The sequence below is a fragment of the Gorilla gorilla genome, chromosome 9, assembly GCF_029281585.2.
Source record: "Gorilla gorilla gorilla isolate KB3781 chromosome 9, NHGRI_mGorGor1-v2.1_pri, whole genome shotgun sequence".
Taxonomy (NCBI): domain Eukaryota; kingdom Metazoa; phylum Chordata; class Mammalia; order Primates; family Hominidae; genus Gorilla; species Gorilla gorilla.
In genome coordinates this window covers 34,052,597-34,076,038 of record NC_073233.2, presented here as the reverse complement: position 1 = coordinate 34,076,038, position 23,442 = coordinate 34,052,597, and the positions used below count along the sequence as shown (strand labels likewise).

The window sequence follows — 23,442 nt, the reverse complement described above, 5'->3', positions numbered from 1 at the left end:
CAGTAACCTAGCCTACTTTTATACCCCTTGGTCTTGCATATTAATATTTCTGTATGTGAGATTTTAGCTTGGTCTAGCTCCCCCAATGGAGTATACCAGTATTGATTCAGATGAGAATATGTGCATCCTGCCAGTAGCTTTTTCAGTGTCATTGATAGTAAGACCTACAACACAGCAATTTTTGGAGGATAGAAGAGAATATCTATAAGGGCTTTGCAAACTGGGAAGCAGGCACTCCATAAATGGGAGGTATCATTATGATATTCTCTTTGCACATATCATTTTCATTTCACTGAACCAGAGTACTAGTTATTTTAAAACATAATCTAATGTATATGCTCAAGGTAGTAAGTGGGGATTTTAAAAGCAAGTGATTAGTTGGCTTATAAAATATTATTTTTCAATTGTCTATTAATGTACATTGGAAAGGAGGCTTTTAAAGATCTAAAATCAACATAAATAAGGGTCCCCTTTCATTTGCCAGACTCTTTCCCCATCAGATTTCTGATCTAAATTCTTAATAAGAAGAGAAGCTGGTGAATTTAGTTTCTTTCCTTTTCCTGGCCTGTCCTCTAGGGGAAGCTTTAGTAAGAAACAACATTCCAAAATCAGGCAGTGAGCGAGAGATAAGGCAAGGGACTGGATGACCACAAAATAGATAATCAGCCAAGAAACAGAAATGAGATAAAACCAGCATTAAAGCATGACTTACAAAGGGTTTTTCTTTTGTAATTCTGTGATTTTGGGACCAGGCTCAAACTTGCTCAAGTAACATTCACTCGATCATATTGCTTACAATCTGTCAGTTAAAATGATGTCTAACTGAGCATATTTTTTATTAAATATACTTCTATCAAAGGCCAGTAAAGCTACTCTTTGGTTTTAATTAGACAAACTAGTCTAACCACTTAAATAACTCTAATGAATATGAACTGATATCATCAGATTTAAAAGCTCTGCTGAAAACTAAATTTATTCTGAAAAGCACTGACTTGCCAGAAAAATATCTATTTTTGCAGCTTTCTTTTCACTCTATGGATAATTTAATGAGTTGCTTATTTTAATTTTACAACTGCTACCTCAGAAGTATCTCAAATTATCTTTCTTTGGCTGGTGTCTTTCTCTGCTGATCTGCTACTGCTGTGTGTGTGTGTGTGTGTGTCTCTGTGTGTGTGTGTGTATGGGCGTGTGTGTCTCTGTGTGTGTTTTCTAGTGGGAATTTAACAAGCAGTGAGTCTCTTAAATTTACATGCCATAATCTATGTCAAGAACATTGCGTACTACTTAGCAATAAAAATAAACATTAGCATCTAGTGAAAGCTTACCATCATTGAGTGCTATGGAAATAGAGGTCTTAAAGAAAGAAAGATTAAATTTTTAAACAAGAAAATTTTTCCCCTTTTTGGCTTAAAGGTGATTATAATTTCAAAAATATGACATCTTTCCTCTTTTACTTTGGAATGTAGAGCTGCTGCTTTAACAAGTGTCTTTTGAGAAAGATACACGTGTTTCATAAAGATTAATACCCTTAAAACGCTATGGTGCAGAGATGGAAGGATAAATTCTTTAACCCTGCCTCTAATCTCATTTGGCAACTTTTGGAGTATTCATTCTGACTTTTTAAAAATTCAGGTGGATTTTTTTTCTTCTTTCTTTCCAACATTATAAAATAATCCTATAAGAAATTTTTCTGCTATAGTGTAGACTTTATTTGTATTTCCTAGTAATAACACTTTAGATTCATATAGTATTTTGACAGCTGTCTACAGGTTTCATTTGATTTCCTTATCAGTCATGTAAGGTAGGAATCACCAATCACCTTTTACAGATGAGGAAAGTAAGGTGCAGAATTATCTAACACTACACTGCCAGTAAGATGTAAAGACTAACTCAGAATCTTTCTTCAAATTTTAAGGAAATTTGTGTTTGTTCCTCTCTAGACCATGCTGCCTTAAACTCCACTAGGGCATCAGAGGGAGCTGTAGGCATTATTTTCTCCTATTTTGATTTATTTAATTAAATTTAAAACATTTTCTACAAATAGTTTTCAAAATTTCAGGCCTAATGGAAAGTTTTAACTAGTCTTCCTAAGACAGTCTTTCCCTCTCCCACAGTTAGACACTCAAAGAAAGCAGGACTCTTCCTCTAGTTGACATACCATCTAAGTCATAGTTGCTAATTCCCCAAAAAACAAATACAAAGAATAAGAAGAACCAAAGCCAAGATGTACATTACCTTTACTTGTGAATCATAGAATCTGGGGTCTGGGAAGGTTCTCAGAGGTCACTTAGCCCAGCTCATATCTGATACATGAATTCATGCTGGCTTGTTTTCTTTCTTTTTTTTTTTTTTTTTTTTTTAGACGGAGTCTCGCTCTGTCGCCCAGGCTGGAGTGCGGTGGCGCGATCTCGGCTCACTGCAAGCTCCGCCTCCTGGGTTCACGCCATTCTCCTGCCTCAGCCTCCCGAGTAGCTGGGACTACAGGCGCCCGCCACCACGCCCGGCTAATTTTTTTTAGTATTTTTAGTACAGACGGGGTTTCACCGTGTTAGCCAGGATGGTCTCGATCTCCTGACCTCGTGATCCACCCGCCTCGGCCTCCCAAAGTGCTGGGATTACAGGCGTGAGCCACCGCGCCCGGCCCAGTTTTCTTTCAACCCTCTGGAATTTCATCCCAGTCTTGGACACTGGGTACTTGTTTATCTTGGTAGATGTTCTGATACTTATGTGGATCATGAGCTTGGCTGACCATTTCCCATTTTGCCCAAAAGGTATACTTTCTATAGAGACTCTAGCATTCATAATTTTATTTTGTAAGTATTAATTGGCAACACATAATTTGCCATTATGTGCCAGGAATTGTATTACAATCTGGAGATTCAAGAATAAGCAAGACCAAATGGTCCCTATCTTGGTGGATCTTGTGGCCTAGGGACAAAGACTGGTCTCTTTATTTGCTCCAATCCTTAGAAGGGGACAGACTTCTGGACTCATAAGATTCCTTTTTTCAAGAGAACACAGTGAATAAGATTAAAAGCCTGAGTTTAGGCTTTACTTCCAACCGCTTGTCAGTACCCAAAAAAGTCAATCAGTCACTCTTGATCTCTGCTTCCTCACACATAAAACAAAAGAGATGTTCTCAGAATAAACTCTAAATTCCACTTCCGTTCCAAGTTTGAGTGATATGAAAGATATAGTCTATAACTATTTCTTGCAGTGTAGGGGAAATTAAGGCCTAAGTTACCCTAACCTTTGGTGATTTACAATTTTGGGTGGGTACCACAAATTTTTAACTTGCTAAGAAGTATAACATGAAAAAAATTAAAGTAACATATTTGAACCCAGAATAGAAGGAATCTAGGTGTTGAACCTGTTCATTTATGGAATGATGGCTAGGAAAGTTTTAATTTAGAGAATGATCTCAGATTTCTGTGGATTATTTTTAAAAGCAGGTGGTGCGATGGAAGACCTGCTATCAAATTTACTGCTTATTTTCTTTGTGCAAGCAGAAGTTATAATTTTTCAGGTCATTTCCTTTTAAAATCAAAAATATTACATCCTGAAATTGCCTGGGTCTCATGAATAATGCATTATATACACATGATAATAGATAATTAGATGGACAAGCCAAAAGAAACATGAAAGGAAACGGGTAGCCCAAGGATTGCAGAAGGTGTGTGGGCATTTTGACATCCAGGAAATGCTATAGATCTGTCCTTAACTAACTCAGCCTGGTGGAGATAATTAAGAAAAAAAATGTGGGTGTAGAAAGACTGCAAGCCATTCCCTGGGATTGGCTAGATTGCTGCAGTAGTTCAAAAACAATTGGCACAGCCACCCACACTAGACATGATTGCCCTTTGATGAGGCAGCTATTGACTTTTATAAAGATGTCATATTTAAAATAACTTCTGATGCACTAGGCATAACAGACATCATTCTTGAATTCTATTTTAGACAAATGGCAAAATGTATTACAAAGTATTAATTTAAAAATAAAAAATCTTTAAAGACTAGTGTCTAAAAACCAGCAGTTTAGTAACATGTAACCTCTGGATTTAACAATTCAGCCTGAAGCTGGGAGAAAGCTGTAGCTTGTATAGGACATTTTGATCCACTCTGGGCGTTTCCCAGACCACTACAGGAAGCAAAATGTACTTTGTCAAAGTTTTTAACCTTTGAGTGAATGTTAAATCCACTCCAAAATCTTCGCAACCTGGGAAAGGTGATCCAACAATTTTCCTAAACAGCGGCAGAAAATGCTCTGAGATCTTTGTTCCCAGAGTGAATGTTATAAAGTTATGCTATCTAGAAATTTCCTTGTAGCACCATGCTCATCAGTACCAAAAGGAGTTAGAATTGATTCCTCCCGCTTCAAGGAAATATATCAACCACCTCCTGTCTCTAAGTAACAAGGTTACTGTGGGGAAAAAATACACAAATTAGGTGATTGCAGAAAGGTGCCACAAACATCCAAAGCCTTTGGGGTAGGGCATTGCAGTGTGAGTGAATAGAGAAAAGAAAGAATGTGGGAAAATATTGAGAAATAAAAAGGGAAGTCACAATGGAGTTCTAATTATACAGGGGCTCTTGAATTGACTGTTCTCTACCTTCCATGCTCATTGTTGTTCTGGCTACTTTAGTAGGAAACAATGATTTCTTCTGCTTTCACCTTCCTCCTCCGCTAAGGACTTCTTACTTGCCAATAACTTCCATGAACAATGTTTAAGAATTGCTCTGATGCCCAGTGTGGTGGCTAATGCCTGTAATCCCAACACTTTGGGAGGCCGAGATGAGTGGATCACTTGAGGTCAGGAGTTCCAGACCAGCCTGGCCAACATGGCAAAACCCTGTCTCTACTAAAAATACAAAAAATTAGGGGTTCATGCCTGTAATCTCAGCTACTCGGGAGGCTGAAGTAGGAGAATAACTTGAACCATGGAGACAGAGGCTGTAGTAAGCCGAGATCATGCCATTGCACTCCAGCCTGGCAAAAAATAAAAAGAAAGAAAGAATTGCTCACTGTAATGACTTTCACGCCATGGACTCAACTCTCTTGGCAGTCTGGTAAAGCTTATGTAAACCCTTCTCATAAAAATGTCTAAATGGGGCCAGGCGCGATGGCTCACGCCTGTAATCTCAGCACTTTGGGAGGCCAAGGCGGCTGGATCACTTGAGGTCAGGAGTTCCAGACCAGCCTGGCCAACATGGCAAAACCCTGTCTTTACCAAAAAAAAAAAAAAAATTAGCTGGGCGTGGTGGCACGTACCTTTAATCCCAGCTACTTGGAAGGCTGAGGCACAAGAATCACTTGAATCTGGGAGGTAGAGGTTGCAGTGAGCCGAGATCAGCCACTGCACTCCAGCCTGGATGACACAGTGAGACTTTGTCTCAAAAAAAAAAAAAAAATTCTAAGTGAATGAAATAAATGTATAAGATTACAAAGGAAGCCAGTGGCATTGATGTGCAGTTATAAAAACATTTAAAATAATATATTGTGTGATATAGTAATATATACGCTTTTTAATACATTAAATAAGATCTAACAGCAAGGTAAATATTATAATTTTGAAGTAATGATAAGTATCAGTGTATTTTGAAATATCTATAAAACTGACATGTGATATGAAGGTGTCTGTGATGTATACTGGTGAGAAAGCATGCAAATACTACTGTGTAACATTTCCCACACATATTTAACAACAGAACACTTGAGAAGCACTTATTAACACAGCATAGATTCAGAAATGTTAATTTAGTAAATGTCAACATTAGCCATTGTTGTTTCCTTCCTGGCAAAAGGAAACCAGCATTGGGAGAAAACTTTTAAAATTCACATTTGCCATTAGACAAGCTGTCAAGTGGGGAAAGGACCAAATACTGAGAAGGCCAGGGTATGGTAAGCCTGTTTCTATTGACTGAGCTTGCTATTACTCTAACGTTTATCTTTAGCATCACCAGCACAACCCCATTACCCTAGCAATCCATCACTCCATTGAAAAAGATAAAAAGTTCAGATTCTGGTCATTAACTCAGCATTGCTTAAGATACCTGTTCTGACCTCACTAACCCAAGAGATTACTGAAACTCTTCCTGTTTGTCATTACTACACCATGGGAAATTATAATAATGTGGGATGACATTTATTCTGCATTCATCCAGTGCTGTTATTTGTTTTGTATTTGGCGTATATTACTTAACTCTCAAAGTAACTCTCAGAGATAGATTAAGAAAACTAGAGCTCAGAGAATTTAAGTAACTTTCCCAAACTAACACAGAAAATCTGAAGTGGAGAAGCTAAACTTCAAACCCAAAGTTTTCTGGTTCCAAAGTCCATTATAAAGTTGTGCCTCCCCATCTTATAGCTACCACCCAGATTTAATCTGGGTCTCCCATTATCAGATGGTTTACATACACATTTTCTTACAAGATCTTGACCACAACTCTTTGAGATGGCCATGAGTCTCACAATTCATTTCCAGGAGTGCTACTTTAGAATCATTTTGATCTTTGCTAACCGATGAGAGATTTTCAAATAGCTAATTGTCACCTACCCTTTTTGACTCCCAGTTTTCATAATCATAAAATGGAAAAAGCATTACAATGTTTTGTTAGGATCATATACATTAATAATAAAATCTAAGTTTGTTGAGCTCACTATGGTGAGCATTCTGCATTTCCATAGTTCATTGAATCCTCACAACAATCTTTCTAGGCTAAGATGATTATTTTTCTTTTAAAGATAAGGAAACTGAGGCATCAGTAATTAATTAACTATCTTAAATTAGCAGAGCCAATAAGCGGCAAAGCTGGGTTCAAACCTAGGTCTGTCTAATGTCAAAGCCCTTTTTTTAATCACTAATCTGCAAATCACTATTCAATCTTAGCTTTTATTATTATAATTATCATCACACTTAAAACACTATCAAGATACAGAATGATCCAGACATAAGTATATAGTCACTGAAGAGATTAGAATCTGAAACTTTTCACCTGCATGTTCTTCCTTCCACTTTAGTTTATTAACCCAATGGATGATGTCTGACTCCTTTCTTAACTTGTTTAGGGCAGTTCCAAGTTAGTTGACTTCTGAGAGTTATTGAGTAAGAAACGTTATAAATTGTTTGGATTAGGATTTAGTATGTTTAGAAGCTATTTCATAAGTTTGCCTTTGCGAACTGTTACTGGCTATAATGCTGCAGATGCTGTGATGAAGAACACCCTCTCCAAAGACACACAGTGGATGACAAACCTCCAAAGCTAACATGTTGTTTACAGATATGGAGAAGAAGAGGATGGACAAGCACAGTCTAAAACGTAATTACAAGGCTTATAGTCCCTGTTGGGGACTAGAATGTTTATTGGCTTTCCTTGTGCAATTCAATGCTCTTCCTCCAAAGGATCCACTCCAAACTTGGAACTTTCCTGAAAATAGCATCTCATTTGGGAGCATGCCAGGAATTGGTGTCTGGGTCCTTTGTGTCTTTGCACCAACTCAGAACTCTGGATACTAGCTCTAGAAACTAAGCTGGGATAAATGCTGGGTAAGAGAGTCGCATAGCTACTTGGGCATCTTCCTGATATATTTATTTCATCCATCTTCCTCCTAGAGAGCAGCTCCTAGAAAGATGTGGTTTTAAATGAAGGATTGGATGCATACTGGTATGTCTTAGCACACAAGTCAGTGGTCTTTGCAGAGCTGCCAAAGGCATATAAGTAATCAAAGATGCGGAAGTCTATGAAGAGACTTCATCCCACCTCCACTCTGATTTATTCAGGGAAGGACACCATGAACACATAATGGATTTGATATGTCCCAGAGCTCTGAAAGCAGCCTAGCAAAAAAGGATAATCTTGAAGGACATTTTGATGTGTGAAAAAGTCCACCTAAAGCTTTGTCAGAGATAACTAAGTAATATGATGGCTGGTAGACTATAAGTCCTTACCTTGGCTCAGGAACTGTATATCATTTGGTAAACTAAACTTGTAGTTCAAATTTAGATAGAAAAAGTACCTTACAAATGATCTAGTTCACTGATTCCCTTCATGCATTGAAATCACCTAAATCATCTCTTCTTTCTGAGATAAGGTCTGAATGTGTTGCCAGCTTTAGCAAACTCAGTTTGTAGCCCACTGACCTCATTTGATTGATTGGGCAACTGAGGTGCACAGTGGTAGATCTCTCAATTTATTCCATAAACAATTATATGGCCCTTACGATATCTATCTGAACAATCTTGGGCTAGTGAAGTTGCTTGCCCAGGTTACATGGCCAGAAACTGACAGTTTTAAATTAGGACCCAAGTTCTTTTGACTACTATCTGGGCCTTAAAATAATATCATATGACAAAGATATTTCTTCTATTTCCTAATAGTCACATCCAAAGGAAACAATGGACAGTCTGTACAAGATTTTAATTACTTTAATGTTCAAAATAAAATTAAAAACAGATTAATTACTAAAACGTAAGCATAACAACACTTTAATAGCATTCTAATCAGATATTATTAATTTCAAAATGGTAGGACAAAACTAATTATACTTTATACTTCTTAAATATCCTATAGTTACTTTATGACTATTGAGACACTAGCTAAAATTTGAAACTTCAAGTTTTCATTGATTCCTATATTATTACTTATTTCAGAGTTACCTCATTTGGTTCTTTTATCTGAGATTTGACAACAGCTTTATTTGATTTTCAGTGACAAAATTCTTTTCACTCCTGATCCTCCACCCCAAGAAAACAACAGCAACTAATATATTTTCCCTAAAGTGATCAAGAAATAAAAGAGGAATTCTAGCCAGGCGCGGTGGCTCATGCCTGTAATCCCAGCTCTTTGGGAGGCTGAGGCAGGTGGATCACCTGAGGTCAGGAGTTCGAGACCAGCCTGGCCAACATGGTGAAACTCCGTCTCTACTAAAACTTAAAAAATGAGCCAAGTATCGTGGCCTATGCCTGTAATCCCAGCTACTTGGGAGGCTGAGGCAGGAGAATTGCTTGAACCCAGGAGGCAGAGGTTGCAGTGAGCCAAGATTGCGCCATTGCACTCCAGTCTGGGTGACAGAGTGAGACTCTGTATCAAAAAAAAAAAAAAAAAGAATTCTAAAATTAATTATATCTATTAATATCCCTACTCTTAAAATGTTGGAAAATGTTTGCTCATTTAAAATTTTTATTTTTAAAACCACCTTATATTCCAACTAAATACTCTTTGGAGCAATTTCTTTGTTCCTCATATAATATCCATACATATAATTCTGCTTTTGTGATTAACTTTTATTACTACCCTTCTAAAATTGTGTTCTTATAAACATCAATTAACTAAAGAGTAAATCTGATGTTTTATAAATTCTTTCTAGAAACAGAGAGCAAAATCATATAAATAACAATATGAATTTCCAAAAGTACAATAATAAAAAGAAACATTAGAAAAAAATTAATCTAGGAAATAGTCAAGAATATGTCAAACTTGTACATACTTTTGAGATAAATTGGCATCATGTAGATTAGCATGATTCTTCTTTATGGAATTCAACTTATTTTTACTCACTTTGCTCTAATTAGTTTTTGTGTGCGGACAAGATGGAAGGTAATGGAAATTTGGCTTGCAAAGTAATTCGAACATGATCTACATCCACAATCTGGTTATAATGCTATAAGAATATGTTTATTATGTGGGAATAGTAGTTCAAATCAGTATTTAGTATCAACATAAAGGCACAATCAACGCAAAGCTAACTTAAGTTGTTTACACTTGGAATTTATTTAAATTAAAAAGGCCAGTGGATGCTCATATGTTTGGCTCATTCTTCTCAAGGCCTTCAGGAAAACATGCCTATGAAATAAAAGATCCTCAATATTAAACATTTTACTGCATTTGGGGGACACATGAAATCTGTTAATAAAGGAAGTGTTGGTCTTCATTTTTCTAATTCAGCATGGAAACTATCTTGAGGAAAACTGACTATGGTCTTAGTTTGTGTCTCAGAAATATATTTAGTCTGAATCATGGCATCAACATCTGACTTCCAAAATTGGATATCTAGCCATATAATACCTCACCTCCCACACACACCACTCCCCATTCCCAGGTCATGACTACTGTCCAAGCAGCAAAAAAGAAGTAATTTCCCAGAGTACATACACGGCAGTGACTACCAACCAAACAAAAAACAATTATGGGGGCTGGAATTTAAATTAATGGCTGTACTCTCACCAATTCATTCCCCATTCCACCCCATCTCTCTGTCTTCAACTTTTATGAAACATTATATTTGTCCTATTCTTCTGTATCAGCATCAGCCTTTCCCATATCCAACTAGACTTATAACTTCTTGGTGCCTCTCACTGGCTGACTAAGGTTTCAGAAGTACCTACTTACAGCAAACACTTGTAGTAGTCTCTTTTTGGTTACAAAGTCCCTGGACAATTTCTCAAGGTGATATTATGAAGAGGAAGTAAACATTCTCCTCTGCTACCCCATTTCTTTTTAGAGTGCTAACTTTATTCTATATCTGGCTTAATGTCTTCTTGGGCCAATTGGACTGATTTTACAGACACCATAGAATATCTCCTGGGTAATGGGAACAATATTTCTACTGATCCCATGATTTGGTCTCATTGGGTTGTTAGGCCATAATGGAGACATACTTGATGAATTTATGAAGACTTGATTCTAGGTATCATGTAGGTTAGCATAATTCTCTTTTACTGAATTCAACTTAGTTTTATTCACTTTATTCTAACTGGATTTTGTGTGCAGACCAAATGAAAAGAAATGGTTCAATTTAGGTGAAAGGTAAAGCTTCAAAAGTAGTGTAGTATTTCATAGACCTTACCTTTGAGAGAAATTATATCAGTATATAATAAGCACCTGAGAATATGAAAGCACAAATCCAATTTAAATGTGAAAGGTCTACAACTTGGGATTTTAAATGGAGTACAGAAAAGCCACTGTTTCTTAAACAATTTTGTTGAGGGGGAAAACAGTGAAAGCTAAATGTTCTATTCAAGAGTTGTTTCTTTTGAAAATAATGCTTCATTTAAAAGCTAAGGACAGAAGACGTAGCTTTGTTATGAAGGCTCATCTTTTTATTAAACAACCACTACTTTGTCTCCAAGTTGCAAGGGGAAGATTTGTCAATCTGATTGAATCTTCACTTTAGTTTTTCCCAACAGCTGTGTTCAGATAATTCATGACTCCTGTGTTTCCTGAGCCCTGGATAATTTCACATACATGTCTGGTTTGGGGCTCCACATTTTCAGAAAAATATAGAAATCTTGGAGGAGGTCCAGGGTAGACCAAGGGAAATGATTAATGGGTTGAAAGTTGGAGTTTATGAAGAAAGGTTGTGAGATCTGATCTTTTGCTATGAGAAAAGTCTGAGTGGTGACTTAATAACATAAGGAGGTTAGTAAGCAGCTGTTCTCCATCTTCACTAAGGTTGAATGAAATGAAATAAGATATAAATTGCAACAGGAACAAAAATGCATTACAAGTGAGGACTTCCAAGCACCAGCATTGCTGGATTCTAGATAGCCCCCCAGAAGAAGGATGTGTAGTCTACTTCCCTGGTCTGCAATGACAGGCCTATAAATAGTGAGGAAGATGAGATAATCTCTTAAGATCCCTTCTGGACCTATCTTTTATAGGTTTATCTATCATATTTAGAAAAATTATTTGCCTCAAACAAAAATTGTCTCATTTCATCCCTCTCACCCTATCCACTCCTTCTCCTTTGTCTACCTTTTGTAAAACACTGCTAACCGAAATAACTGGGGACTGATTAACCGTGGTGGGCCCTCCCCAGCCTCTAAGTGCCACTCCAGCTTTGGGAGCAAGTTTCTTGTCCATCACTACCACCCCCTGGCCACTAGGGGCATGTTTACCATCATCTTTCTACACACCAAACCTACGGCAAGGGAAAATAAAACAAAACAAAACTTCCTAGACTTAACAAATTTGCAAGTGGCACCATGGATTAAAATACAACTCTTATGTCCTAGAATATGAGCATGTAAAGGGCTAAAATGTATTTTATGCATCTGCCTGTATCAGCCCATAGAATAGCCTCCTGACAGATAGTAGATACTCAGCAATCTTTCATCAACTGAATGACTGTAACTATGAAGTGAAAGGCAACTAAAGTTGAGAAAGTCAGGAGTTTCAGATGTTTCCAAATGATTCTGTATGCCAGACTAATCTAAAGCCTAACCCATTCTTCACAACCATGCACTATTAAGGATTTCATTCTCACCATGCCTGTGCTATCTGGAGGTAGAAAGAGGGCCAGTTGCACATCCTGCTCAAGTCCTTGGTCAAAAAGACCACTAAAGAGTGCTTTGTAGATTCATGTATCAGAATCACATGAAAGTAGGCCAAATTCTTAGTGTGTGTTTTTAAAATAAGACTTTAGGAAGTTCACTTATTTTTTTCTAAATTATTTTTGCATATTCTTCTTTTTCATTTTTTTCACGAAGAATTTAAAATTTGGCTGTAGAAAATCTCTCACTCCAATCATCACACAGCCTAAATAGGTGAGTCTCAAAAATAAGCTAATGTTCATCTTTCATCTGATTCAATGTCCTGAAACCCTTTGGTTTAAATTTGTTAATTCTTCTCATGGCTTTTCTCCTAGCAAAACCAACTAATACCACAGCTATTTATTACTGTCAGCTCTAACTTATGCCCACAATCTCACATCCCTTTTGACCACGCTTATAGAAATATTACAACAAGTAAACCAAATTTATTCTTCGTTATTAATTTTTAAATGTTCTCAGCACAAATCTGGTAACTTGGAGGGCTACAAGTTGATGATTCTCATATGTTCAGGGGTTTAGTCTCAACAGTTTCTTAATGGTTTCTATGCCGTTTTTCTTGATCCAACTAAATATTATTCCCAGATGGGATCAGCTTTTGACCCTCTTGTTCTACTCTCCTAGTCTTGGCCCTTCTGAAAGTTTCTTGCTGTGGTTCCTTTCTTTTGTCTGCCACTAATGGCTATGCCTGGTTACATAACTCCTGTAACAGGTGTTGACCAATTTGAACACATCTTGGTATGGTATAGAGCTATTCTTATGGTTCATAAAAAGCTTAGTGAGAACGTAACATCTCATGAATAGGGAAATTAATTCTCCCTTAAGGTTTTTCTCAGGACAGGCCTTATACAAGAATTTCAAGGATTGCGAGTGACATAGTTTAACATTGGACCAGGCCTTTCAAATTATCCAGGATGAGTTTGAAAACACCTGTGCCACTCTGCTCAGCAGCAGAGTTTTCTGTTTACTTAGTATTTTCCCTATGCTAATTATGGAAAGTTTCAACAGTTTTTTTAGGCCAACTTATTTGATGCTAGACGAGACAACTTATTTTTTTTTCTTGCAAGGAAGACTGAAGGGATGAGTAACTAGGAAGCTTAAATAAACATAAATATAAAATGCTTATAGTGATAGAATTGACCTCAGCCAATTAAAATTATTAATAGAAAAAACATGTCAATGTCAAGCCTACTACCTCTGTTCCCACTTGGGTAATGAGGATTAGTTTATATTTCCTGACAAGAATAGATGGGAATTCAAATTTCTTCCTGATCTTTGTCCCCCCTGGAACATTGGGTTAGGATCATATTAGAACATAACCAAAAAGAAATAAAGACTCAGACGAATTCACAATTAATTTTTAAGCCCCACAAAAGTGAAATAGGTAGCATTATTTTTTCAAGCTGTGAAACTTTCCCTCATTTTAGTAATAGAGAAAATGTTCAGATTATAAACTTGGAAACTTTGCTCCTAACATATCAATTATGCCAGAGGCCAATTTTTAAGAAGAAGAGAAGTGCATGCTCTATATTCTCAGCATCATCCTTGCCCACAATAGGGAAATAATTTTGTAAAATGTTTGATTTTAGACCTCCAAAGTTATCTCTATATGCTACCTGAATTAAGCAAATAAAAAATAATATTTAGAATTCCATGCAAGGCACTGGTACAATTTTGTTTATCTTGGCTTCATTGTTTTTGAATGTTAAGATGTACTTTTAAGGCAAATAAGTACATGTTTTAAGCTTGTCGCATACAGTTTTGGTAATGCTATAATCACAAATCAGAAAGTTTGGAAATGCTTAGAAGTGTTAAGAGGTGTGATTCATCATGGTTATCTGAATTGGCATTTGATCTTCTTTTCTTTCTAAACATCCCTGACATTTCTGACTCCTCTGTCTTTTCCTCAGTAAAACTGCACCACACACTGGAAAGCGAAGATACACACATTTATTTATATAATGTCAAGGGAGAGTAGGAATAAGAAGATTGGCCATAGACCCACCCAATCAGAGTCTGGGAAATGAGAACACTTTTTCCTTCAGCAGAAATGCTGACGTGCCAATGTGAATTTAGCAGAAAAAAGATTTGCCATAACTTCTAAGTGAGCAGCCTTCAGAATGCTAGCTTAGATTCCTGGCATTAACTTGCCAGGTATTTTTTCAGGAAGGAAATAAATTACAATTGAGCTTAAAAACCTGAGGGTAGAACTCATTTTCAAGCAAATGTGAAGCATCAGTTTGAAGTTAACGAAGTTAAAGTTTGGAGTAGGGTTCCTCCAGTCCTTTATAATGTAGTACAAGTATTTTTTTTAAATGTATAACACTAGCCTTTTAAATTGTATTGTGCTACTAAAAGAAATTGTGCCTGCATTCAGCTTACAACCTGGGAACCAACGCAGAGGGTCTCTGGGGTAACGGTATCCAGCTTCATGCCCTCTGTCCTTTATTGCTTTCTGGTTAGCCTGCGTATTTCACATACATTAAATATTCCACAATAAACTCTGCCATCTGTGCTGTAGGGTAGTTTGTATTGGTCATGTGCTCTGTCAAGTTGACAGAGGTGCAAAGCTAAATGTGTGACACTCGAAGAATATGCATATATTTGAATAATTTGACTATTTAGTCCAACAATTTGCAAAGGCGCTCTGAATGATCACACATTCTGATAACACTTCCAAGGAACAGATAGCTTCACTTAGGGGGTGGGGGAGATGGAAGCAGGGTTATTTCTAGCAGGAATTCTTGAGTTCACTGAAGTCTTGTCCCTGGTACTTCACTGTGTGAACGTGGGTAAATTATTTCCTGGCAGAGGATCGGATTCTTCTTTTATAAAACGGGTAAATAATTTCTGTCACTAGTCTTTAGAAGTTCTAAAATAGCTAATGTTAGTGAATTCATTTTGCTAACTGTAAACCCTTAGGTAAATTGAACTGAGTATGTAATAATATTATATATTCAGTTCAACAGCGCATTCTTGGTAACCACAAGAGGGTCCAGGAAAGGAAACTGTTTATAAATCTTTCCCTTTAGCAAAATTAATGTTGGAGTCTTTAGGGAAATTCTTACAGCAATAGTCTTCGCAATTATTAGGTCAAACCCCTTTGAGATTACAGAAAAACGCACACACACAGAAAGCTGCCTGCAGAATTTGGGTGTGGGCTTGGTGGGAGATTCCTCTAATACTCAGTGTTGTACCCCCAAGAGAGTGTTTCTCGAAGTGTGACTTCAGATTGTCCGCATTCGAATTGCTTGTGGTATTTATTAAAATTATAACTCCTGGGCCCTGCCCCACCCCTACTAAATCACAATTTCAGGAGAGGGACCTTCATTTTAACACTCACCCAGGTGATTTTTATGCTCCGAGGAGGCCCAGGGACTCCAAGTTAAGTACGGTACTGCTGTCTTATTCTTTATTCTAAATTTTAAGGTCTGCACAAGTTGGTTGAACTAATGAGAAGAAAATTCAGCTTTAAAGCAGAAACACAGGTAGACGGTTGGCAGAGTTCATCAAATGGATAATTGAAAATGTCCTCTGGACCCTAGCCATATAAGTTCTCTTCAAGGGTTTGGCTACAGGCAAATGAGAACCCGAAAGGCTATTTGCTCTTTTGCTGCGGGCAGTGGTGGGGGTGGAGGGCGGGGGAGGATTAACTGAGCCAGTTCTGCCCCCACCCTCGAATCACCTACCCCCACTCTGGTTAAAGCAGAAGACTTTTTATTTATCTTGGCTGCCCTGGTTCGTTATTAAAAGGGTTGGCTTATACGTGTGTTTGCTGGGGCTGGAAGTGAAAACATCTGCAAAAGCATGCAATGCCCTGGAACGGAACTCTTCTAATAAAAGATGTATCATTTTAAATGCGCTGAATTTTGATTCTGGTAATTCGTGCACTAGAGTGTCTATTTCGAGGCAGCGGAGGTATCATATGACAGCGCACGTCAAGGCACCGTGGAGCCCTCTCGTGGACTCCCACCCACTTTCCCATTCACCGCGGAGAGGGCTGCTCTCGCTGCCGCTCCCCCCTGCGAACTAGCATGAAATCTCCCTGCCTCTGCCGAGATCAAATGGAGCTTCTCGCTGATGGGGTGCGAGTATTACCTCCGCCATGCAATTTCCACTATCAATAATTTAACTTCTTTGCTGCAGAACAGAAGGAGTACATACCGGGCACCGAAGACTCGCGCCCCCTCCCCCCTTTAATTAAGCGAAGGGAACGTGAAAAAATAATAGAGTCTGGGAGTTTTGGGGCCGAAGTCTTTCCCGGAGCAGCTGCCTTGATGGTTACTTTGACAAGTAGTGACTGAAAAGGTGGGTTTGTTTTCTTTCTTTCTCTTTCCGTTTTTCTGTTTGGTCGGCTAGAAAGCGTGTGGCTTTAGCGAGGTCTGTCATTGCCTGGGCTTCCTGGCTGGAACAAGTAACTTGGTGTAACGTTATCTGGGGGCGTTCATCAATAAAAAATGCTGTTATTATCTTGATTGAATTCCTATTAGGCAAACTCTAGAGAGGTCAGTGCGCGAACTCTGTTTAAGCCGGCGTGTTTAAGGCAGCAGAGCAAACCAATAGCCCCCATGCTCAGTGCGATTTCATTGTGTGCTCGCGTTCGCAAGCTCCGTAGTGCAGGAAGGTGCGGGAAGGTGTGTCTGTGGCCTGGGAAACGCACGCCCTCTCCCAGAGAACTTGGGTGCTGGGATGGGGAGGAAGGGGAGAGTTGAAAGCTAGGGGAGCGAGACCTCGGGGCGTGCGATTCTCACTCGCTCCCTCCCGCCCCAGCGCCCACAGCCGGGGTTTCTGCAGAGGGCGCGGGACGCGGGGTTCCCCGGGGCTGAGGCTGGGGCTGGAACACCCCTCGAAGCCGCGGGCGTCCTGTCCGAGGCGCCCCGGGAGGGCGCAGGACTCGCAGGGCGATGTCGCGGGGCCCTAGGGGAGGAGGTGAGGACAGGCCCTGGGGGAGCGGGGAGTCCCGGGCGCCCCTCGGTTCCCCGCGCGAGGAAAAGACGCGGCGTTCCCTTTAAGCGGCCGCCCCGAACGGGTATCGTTAGCGCGGGCGAGCGGGGGGCGGGGGGCGGGGGGGCGGGGGGGCGGCGCCGTTTGACCAATCGAAGCTCAACCGAAGAGCTAAATAATGTCTGACCCGGGCGCAAGGCGCAGCCTGGAGCTCTGGGTCCCCGCCGCTGCCGCCGCCGCGCCCGGGCGCACCCGCCCGCTCGCTGTCCCGCGCACCCCGTAGCGCCTCGGGCTCCCGGGCAGGACAGAGGAGCTAGCCCGGTGCGCCCCTCCACCTCCTGCTCGGGGGGCTTTAATGAGACACTTGAATGCAGCTGCCACCGCTGCTGTGGGGCCGGCGGGGAGCAGCACCGCAACGGGGACCGGGGCTGGGCGCTGGAGCCAGAATCGGAACCACGATGTGACTCCGCCGCCGGGGACCCGTGAGGTTTGTGTGGACCCCGAGGTAGGCAAGCGCCGGGAATGGGGCTTGGTGCAGGAGCTGCCCGTCCGCGGGAGAGAGTTGACTGGGGGATCCCCCACCCCAAAGTTGTGGGACGAGGCCAGTCTCCTTCTTTCCTCCCCTCCGGTAGAAGGGACGATTTGGAGTTACTCTTGGGGAGTTTTCTCCCCCATCCCACAACCCAGAAGGTCAGCCGGCACCACCAGGGAAAAAGGGACCCGGGGAAGTCACGAAGTAGAGGAGAGAAGGCCTGGAGGAGACCCAGAGCTGCGTGATGGGAGCAAAGACGGCGACCCGGGGATCCCTCGCAGCCCTCCCCCAGCCCAGGAGGAGTCGAGAGAGACTTAGGGGGCCAGAGCTGTCGCGGGTCCTGACTGAGGGGAGGGTGCTGGGGCTAGGCCAGGAATCCTTCCAGGGGGTGGGTGGTCCCCGCGCCGACTTGCGGGGGGAGTGGGAGGGAAGCTTGCGCCTTCAGCCCGCATCCGTTCCCCGGAGCTGCACACGGCTACCTGCTCCCCAGGAGTTGAGACTGAAGTGGACTTACAAGCCCGAAGCCAATGTAGCTTGGAAAACTTGGGAGGCGGAATTCCTACCGCTGGGAACTGAAAGGGTCCGCGACACTCTCAGGCAGGCCGAACCCACATCTCTACCCATCCTGCGCCCCTCTTCTGAAGCGCCCTCCAGGGAAGTTAAGAGTTTTGACTTTCGGGGAGTGGGTGGGATGTACGTCGGGGATTCTTGATTCGGGTTAGTCTCTGGGGATGCAGAGCCGGGAAGAGGAATGGGTGAGTGAGTTACTCTTGGAAACAAATAGCTGAGGATTGGGGGGTCTGTGCCTGACGGGCAAGAAGAAGGGGAGATTACAGACTAGGGGCTTCCCTAAGGAAGAAGCCTCGGGGCCGCGAGAGTGAACTGGAGGATGCAGTGTTTGTGTGTTGGGGGTAGAGCGGGGATGAGGGACCGGGGTGGAGGGGAGGCGAGGAGGAGGAGGGGACCCAGAGAACGAAGCTAGGGAAGGTAGAGGGTGCCCTCTGCCGGCCATGCTGCCAAGAACAGCTACGGGGGGCGGGAGGCTGGGGGTGGGGAAGTGGTAAAGGAAGGTTTTGCGGGATCCCTTAGCTGGTAGGAGGGACTTGTTGAATGGTGCTGCTGACTCCAGCTCGGTGGGGCGTGCGACTCGTCGTCGGTGGATTTTGACTCCTCGTTCTTGTTTGGCTTCTATGCAAGTTTTCCTCGCGCTGGGGGAGCTTTGATAAGCCTCGATTGGCGGTGTGTTAGGGCTTCTTAGATCTTATTTTAGGGTCCTCTAGTTATCCTGCACTTACTCCTCAATGTCAGTAGCAACCAAAGAACATTTTCCGACAAGCACGCAGGAATGTTCTTGGCCAGAAGCAAAGAAAGGCATATTTCTGAGTGTTTATTAATCCCCCTAGTAATCCTTTAAAGCAAAGTAATATGTAATTGGGAACGTTGATTTTCTAACTGCATATAAAAGGCGACATGATATTAAATGAGACCCCTCCCTACTGGCTCAATATCTTGCAAAATCTCTCTCTCCCCTTTATTATTATCGAAAAATCTATTTTTATATGAGTTTGTTGTAAGGTCAAAAGCCATTTTGGTCTTACAATTTGATATGTCTTTACATTTTAACTTATTGAGGCATAATTACAGATTTAATTTGTCTGAACGTGTGTGCCTTCAATGCTTATCTCATGCAACATAATTTTTAGGTTGGAGATTTCTGATGTTATGGCATGTAGCGTTTCAAGGCATTACACATAATAGGTAACATAGCATGTTGAAATTACACCACAAAGTTTTGACCCTGGGAACAGCACCTTTTAAAAACAATCACTAAACTCCTGTTCCTGTTTTCTGATTTTGCAAATGCCTTGCTTAAGACTTTTTTTTTTTTTTTTTTTTTTTTTTTGGTACATTTACCTCTGGGTTAGCAGGAGAGGTAAGAGAAAGGAAAGAGACACTTGTTGAAATGTAACCATAACCTTTACTGGAATTTAAAACATGTTGGTCACCATTACTGGAATTCCAGGGCCATAAAGTCGTTGTCTTTTTTTTCTTCTACTTCATTTTGTAAAATGTGATAAATGTTGGTAAATATAGACCAGTAGTAAGTATTATGACACGAAAAGCATTATGTATGTGGAACTATTTTAAGTTATTACAGAACATTTTCTATTTATAAATGATATAAGCAGAAAGAAATGATTTCCAGATAAACAAGGCTTACGTACATGTTTTGAAGCATTAGAACATTGCAGACACTCTTAGACATCACATTTTTTAAAGCAAAATAACAGTAATTTTTCACATACCTTTGGAGCCTTTCATAGCCCATTCAGAGCTGAGTTAGTAGCTGGAAGTTTCCTTTATTTTAAGGTGATATTTTAAAACCATTTAACATGTATAGTAGGTCAACATTGGTGCATCCAGAAAATGAAGCATTTAGGAAATCTGTTTCAGTGTCTTTTCAATGTGTGTAACTTTTACTTGCAAACCAAGGGAACCAAGAAAGTCATCATTTGCCTAAAATGCAGTCATCACCTCAAATGATTCATTTATACTATGTGAGTTAATTGCCTTAGTCTCATTAATGGCCAAGGAGGGAAGGGAGGTCCTGGGGTATTTCTTGTTCATTTTGACTCACCAGGAGGGAAAATCCTGTAAAAAAAGAAATGCAAGTTTCTAAAATCCTGGCTCAAAGTCCGTGGGTTTCCTGTTTAAAAGGGGCACCATGAAAATGTAAGCTATTCCCTTTTTCCTGGAATCTTTAAGAGTCCCAGCTTTTCAATAGTCAAAATGTAGATGATTGATATCATTTCTTTCTCATATGAATAGCACTGGTTTGTAGTTCAGCACGCACAGTGAGCTGGGCACGCCCACCTGATAGTATAGCAGAGAACTTGTTTACATTCTTTTTACATTCATCTTCTAAAACCTGGGGCGCTCTCTCTCTCTCTCTCTGTCTCTGTGTGTGTGTGTGTGTGCACGCGCGCGTGTGTGTAGAGGGGGAGAGAGAGAGAGAGAGAACTGTGAACTGTGAAATATAACACAGCCAGCAGCTTTGGGTCTCAATCGTAGACTTACTCTTAAGGAAATTGAAGATTTACAGAATGGAAAGGTCATGTTCAAGTAGTTTATTAACATTTTGAGGTGTAGGAAATTAATCCCGGAGTAGAGAAGAACAATTTCGGACTTCCTGAATAAAAACAGACAGCATAGAGAGTGGATGATAGCTAAACTCTGAATATCTTTTGAGAAGAAAGGCACTCCCATTTCAGGTGCCCATAATATGGATTTGATTTTAGTGATTAAAACATTAATTTTCAACTTGCATCTCCCTGTGTGGAAGAGTTCAATTTGTGTGAGGGGTCTCGCCTATCCAACAAAAGTGAATATGTCCCTTTTATAGGGTAATTGCTAACTTGTCTCAACTTGTTTTCAAACAATTGTTATAGAGCACTCAGTTTCCACTAATTGCAAAATTGTTGCTTAATTGAAGGACTCTCAGCCATCTAGTGCAGCCATTCAGCCACTGGCAGGCTCTGTGATCTCAAACTGTGAATTGCATTTTAAAGAGGAATCGAGGAGAGAATTCTGTGGAATTCTAGGTTTTAAGTGCTGGCTGTTGTTCAATGGAAGAGGAAATCATTTGAACAAGAATCGCATCAAGTTGTGTTGTGATAAATTTTCTTTATTAGGATGAATAACATGCACAGATGAGCTTCAAAAGTGAATGAGCAAACTTACTGGTTACACTCTGCATCCATTTACTCTGTTTAGTATGGAGTAATGTTAAGCAATAAATGATGCTGGCAAATGAAATCCGTATGTTATTTGCATGTGGTATTTAAACCTAGGAAACATAGAGTGGCTTTGGTATTTGTAGGCTTAGTCATGTGTGTCCTAAACATCCTCTTAAACTTCTACTTAAGGCATAGAATTATTTAATCCTAAATAATTTTATACTTAAGTGCCTCACTGGATTTCCAGAATATTTACACTGTAAAGACTTAGAAAGGTCATGAACCCAATTATTGACTATATGGAATCATTATTGATGGTAGATGCAAAATGGAGCTCACTAATGTACTGACATTGAAAACCTTTTGCAGGGGAGAGGAAGGGGAGTGGTAAATGTGTGTGTTCTTTAAGTGGAACAGTAAGGTATTCTGTTTTCTGTAGAAAAATTTGAGTATCTGGTCAGATAAGTGTGGAAGCTTTCATTTAAAGTAAGTATTTAAGTTCAAGTAGAAGCTCTAGGGCACTTATCCTCTTGATGAGACAAATCTTATCAAATATACTAGATGCTAAGAAGTGGCTCATTGCCCTGATGTCTCATTTATAGATTGATGTTTGAGGATGGGTTGCATTAAGTGAGTTAGGGGGCTGGGTGTGGGACAGGAGAACGATTGGAAGGAAGCAAAGTAAATTTACAAGCTTTAGTGACAGCCATAATAAAGTAAAAGTTTATTTCCAGAGAGCCTAGAGAGTAAGGAACGTTATATAGTTTTCCCCAAAGGTTCACTTGAAAGAACTTTTCATTGGTTGTCATGGTAGTAATGTCCTGATTTTGAAATCTCCCAGAACCTAGTAGCTCTTAAACATGCTTTCATCTTGGTTCCTTTGGTCTGACGGAAACTTTATGACGACCCTCTGTATTTTTGACATGCCTCTGCATTTTTGGAGAGAGGAGGTCAGGCAAGGGAGGATTTCTTAAAACTAAGACAGTATAGTAAGGAAACATAAAATTATATGATAAAAAATCACTGAACTTCAAATTGAAGTTTTACTGAAATAAAACCTAGAAGGCAACCTGTCGTTTAATTACAACTAGCTTGTATAAAGTTAAAATTTTTAAAATGGGAATTCAAAGAAAATAAACGGGCAGTTCCAAGTAATTTAAGCAACTCACCAAAAATTGAAGTAATAGTGCCACCTAGAGAACAAAATCACCAGCTTTACCAGCCAAATGGCTTATTTCCATATGAACCATTTTTCCAACGCTACAGTTACTAGGATTTCCTTGTTACCATATTCAGATCTTGTGAGTGTGTATGGGGGTGGGGGGTGCATGTGGAATTACAGATGAAATTTTAAAACAAGCAGATCCACAATTTGATATATGCACTAAATCCTTTTAACGTTGTAATGTAGCCAAATGTAGAATAGCATGCCAGGAATCAATGGCTAGCATCCTTTTTAACATTTATTATTTTCATGGATATGTACCAAACCAAACCATTGAGTATAAAGGTTCTGATTTTATTTATTTGCTATAGGCAATTCATTATACTTTCTGAGATACAATAACACCAAATAATTTGAGTAGAGAGACCTTTAAGAATGTTTTCAATTTATGATCTACCTTTAACTTTAATGATCTCAGAAGATGTGAGAATAAAATAAAGTCAAATATAAGCAGGATTTTAAACACACACACAAAAAACAAAAAACAAAAAAAAAACAAGAAAAAGGAAGAAAATTATAAGGATTGCCTTAACCTTAGAATAGATGAAGGTATACATCTGAGCCAGCACCAAAAAAAAAAAAAAAAAAAAAAAAAAATTATGGAACCAGGAACCAATAATTACAAATTGACTTAAAATTCTTGGATGACAAAAATCTATATTTAGTTCATTTTTGCAT

General features: G+C 39.8%; 1 protein-coding gene across 6 annotated transcripts in view; it reads left to right on the top strand.

The window, feature by feature from the left end:
* Positions 1-23,442, top strand: part of BDNF (brain derived neurotrophic factor) — a 69,585-nt gene that overhangs the window by 4,430 nt on the left and 41,713 nt on the right. Inside the window, exon 1 of one of the 6 annotated variants that reach the window (XM_063711055.1) lies at positions 16,301-16,634. The exons of 2 other annotated variants lie outside the window; for them this stretch is intronic. Coding sequence is in view for 3 of the 4 variants with exons in the window: in XM_004050848.5 (XP_004050896.2) it covers positions 17,626-17,775 (150 nt within the window). In the remaining variant the exon portion in view is untranslated. Of the gene's footprint in view, positions 1-16,300; positions 16,635-16,842; positions 16,961-17,423; positions 17,776-23,442 lie in introns of those variants that run through there. 3 more of the 6 variants (XM_055356250.2, XM_004050848.5, XM_055356248.2) reach the window with 3 other exon arrangements.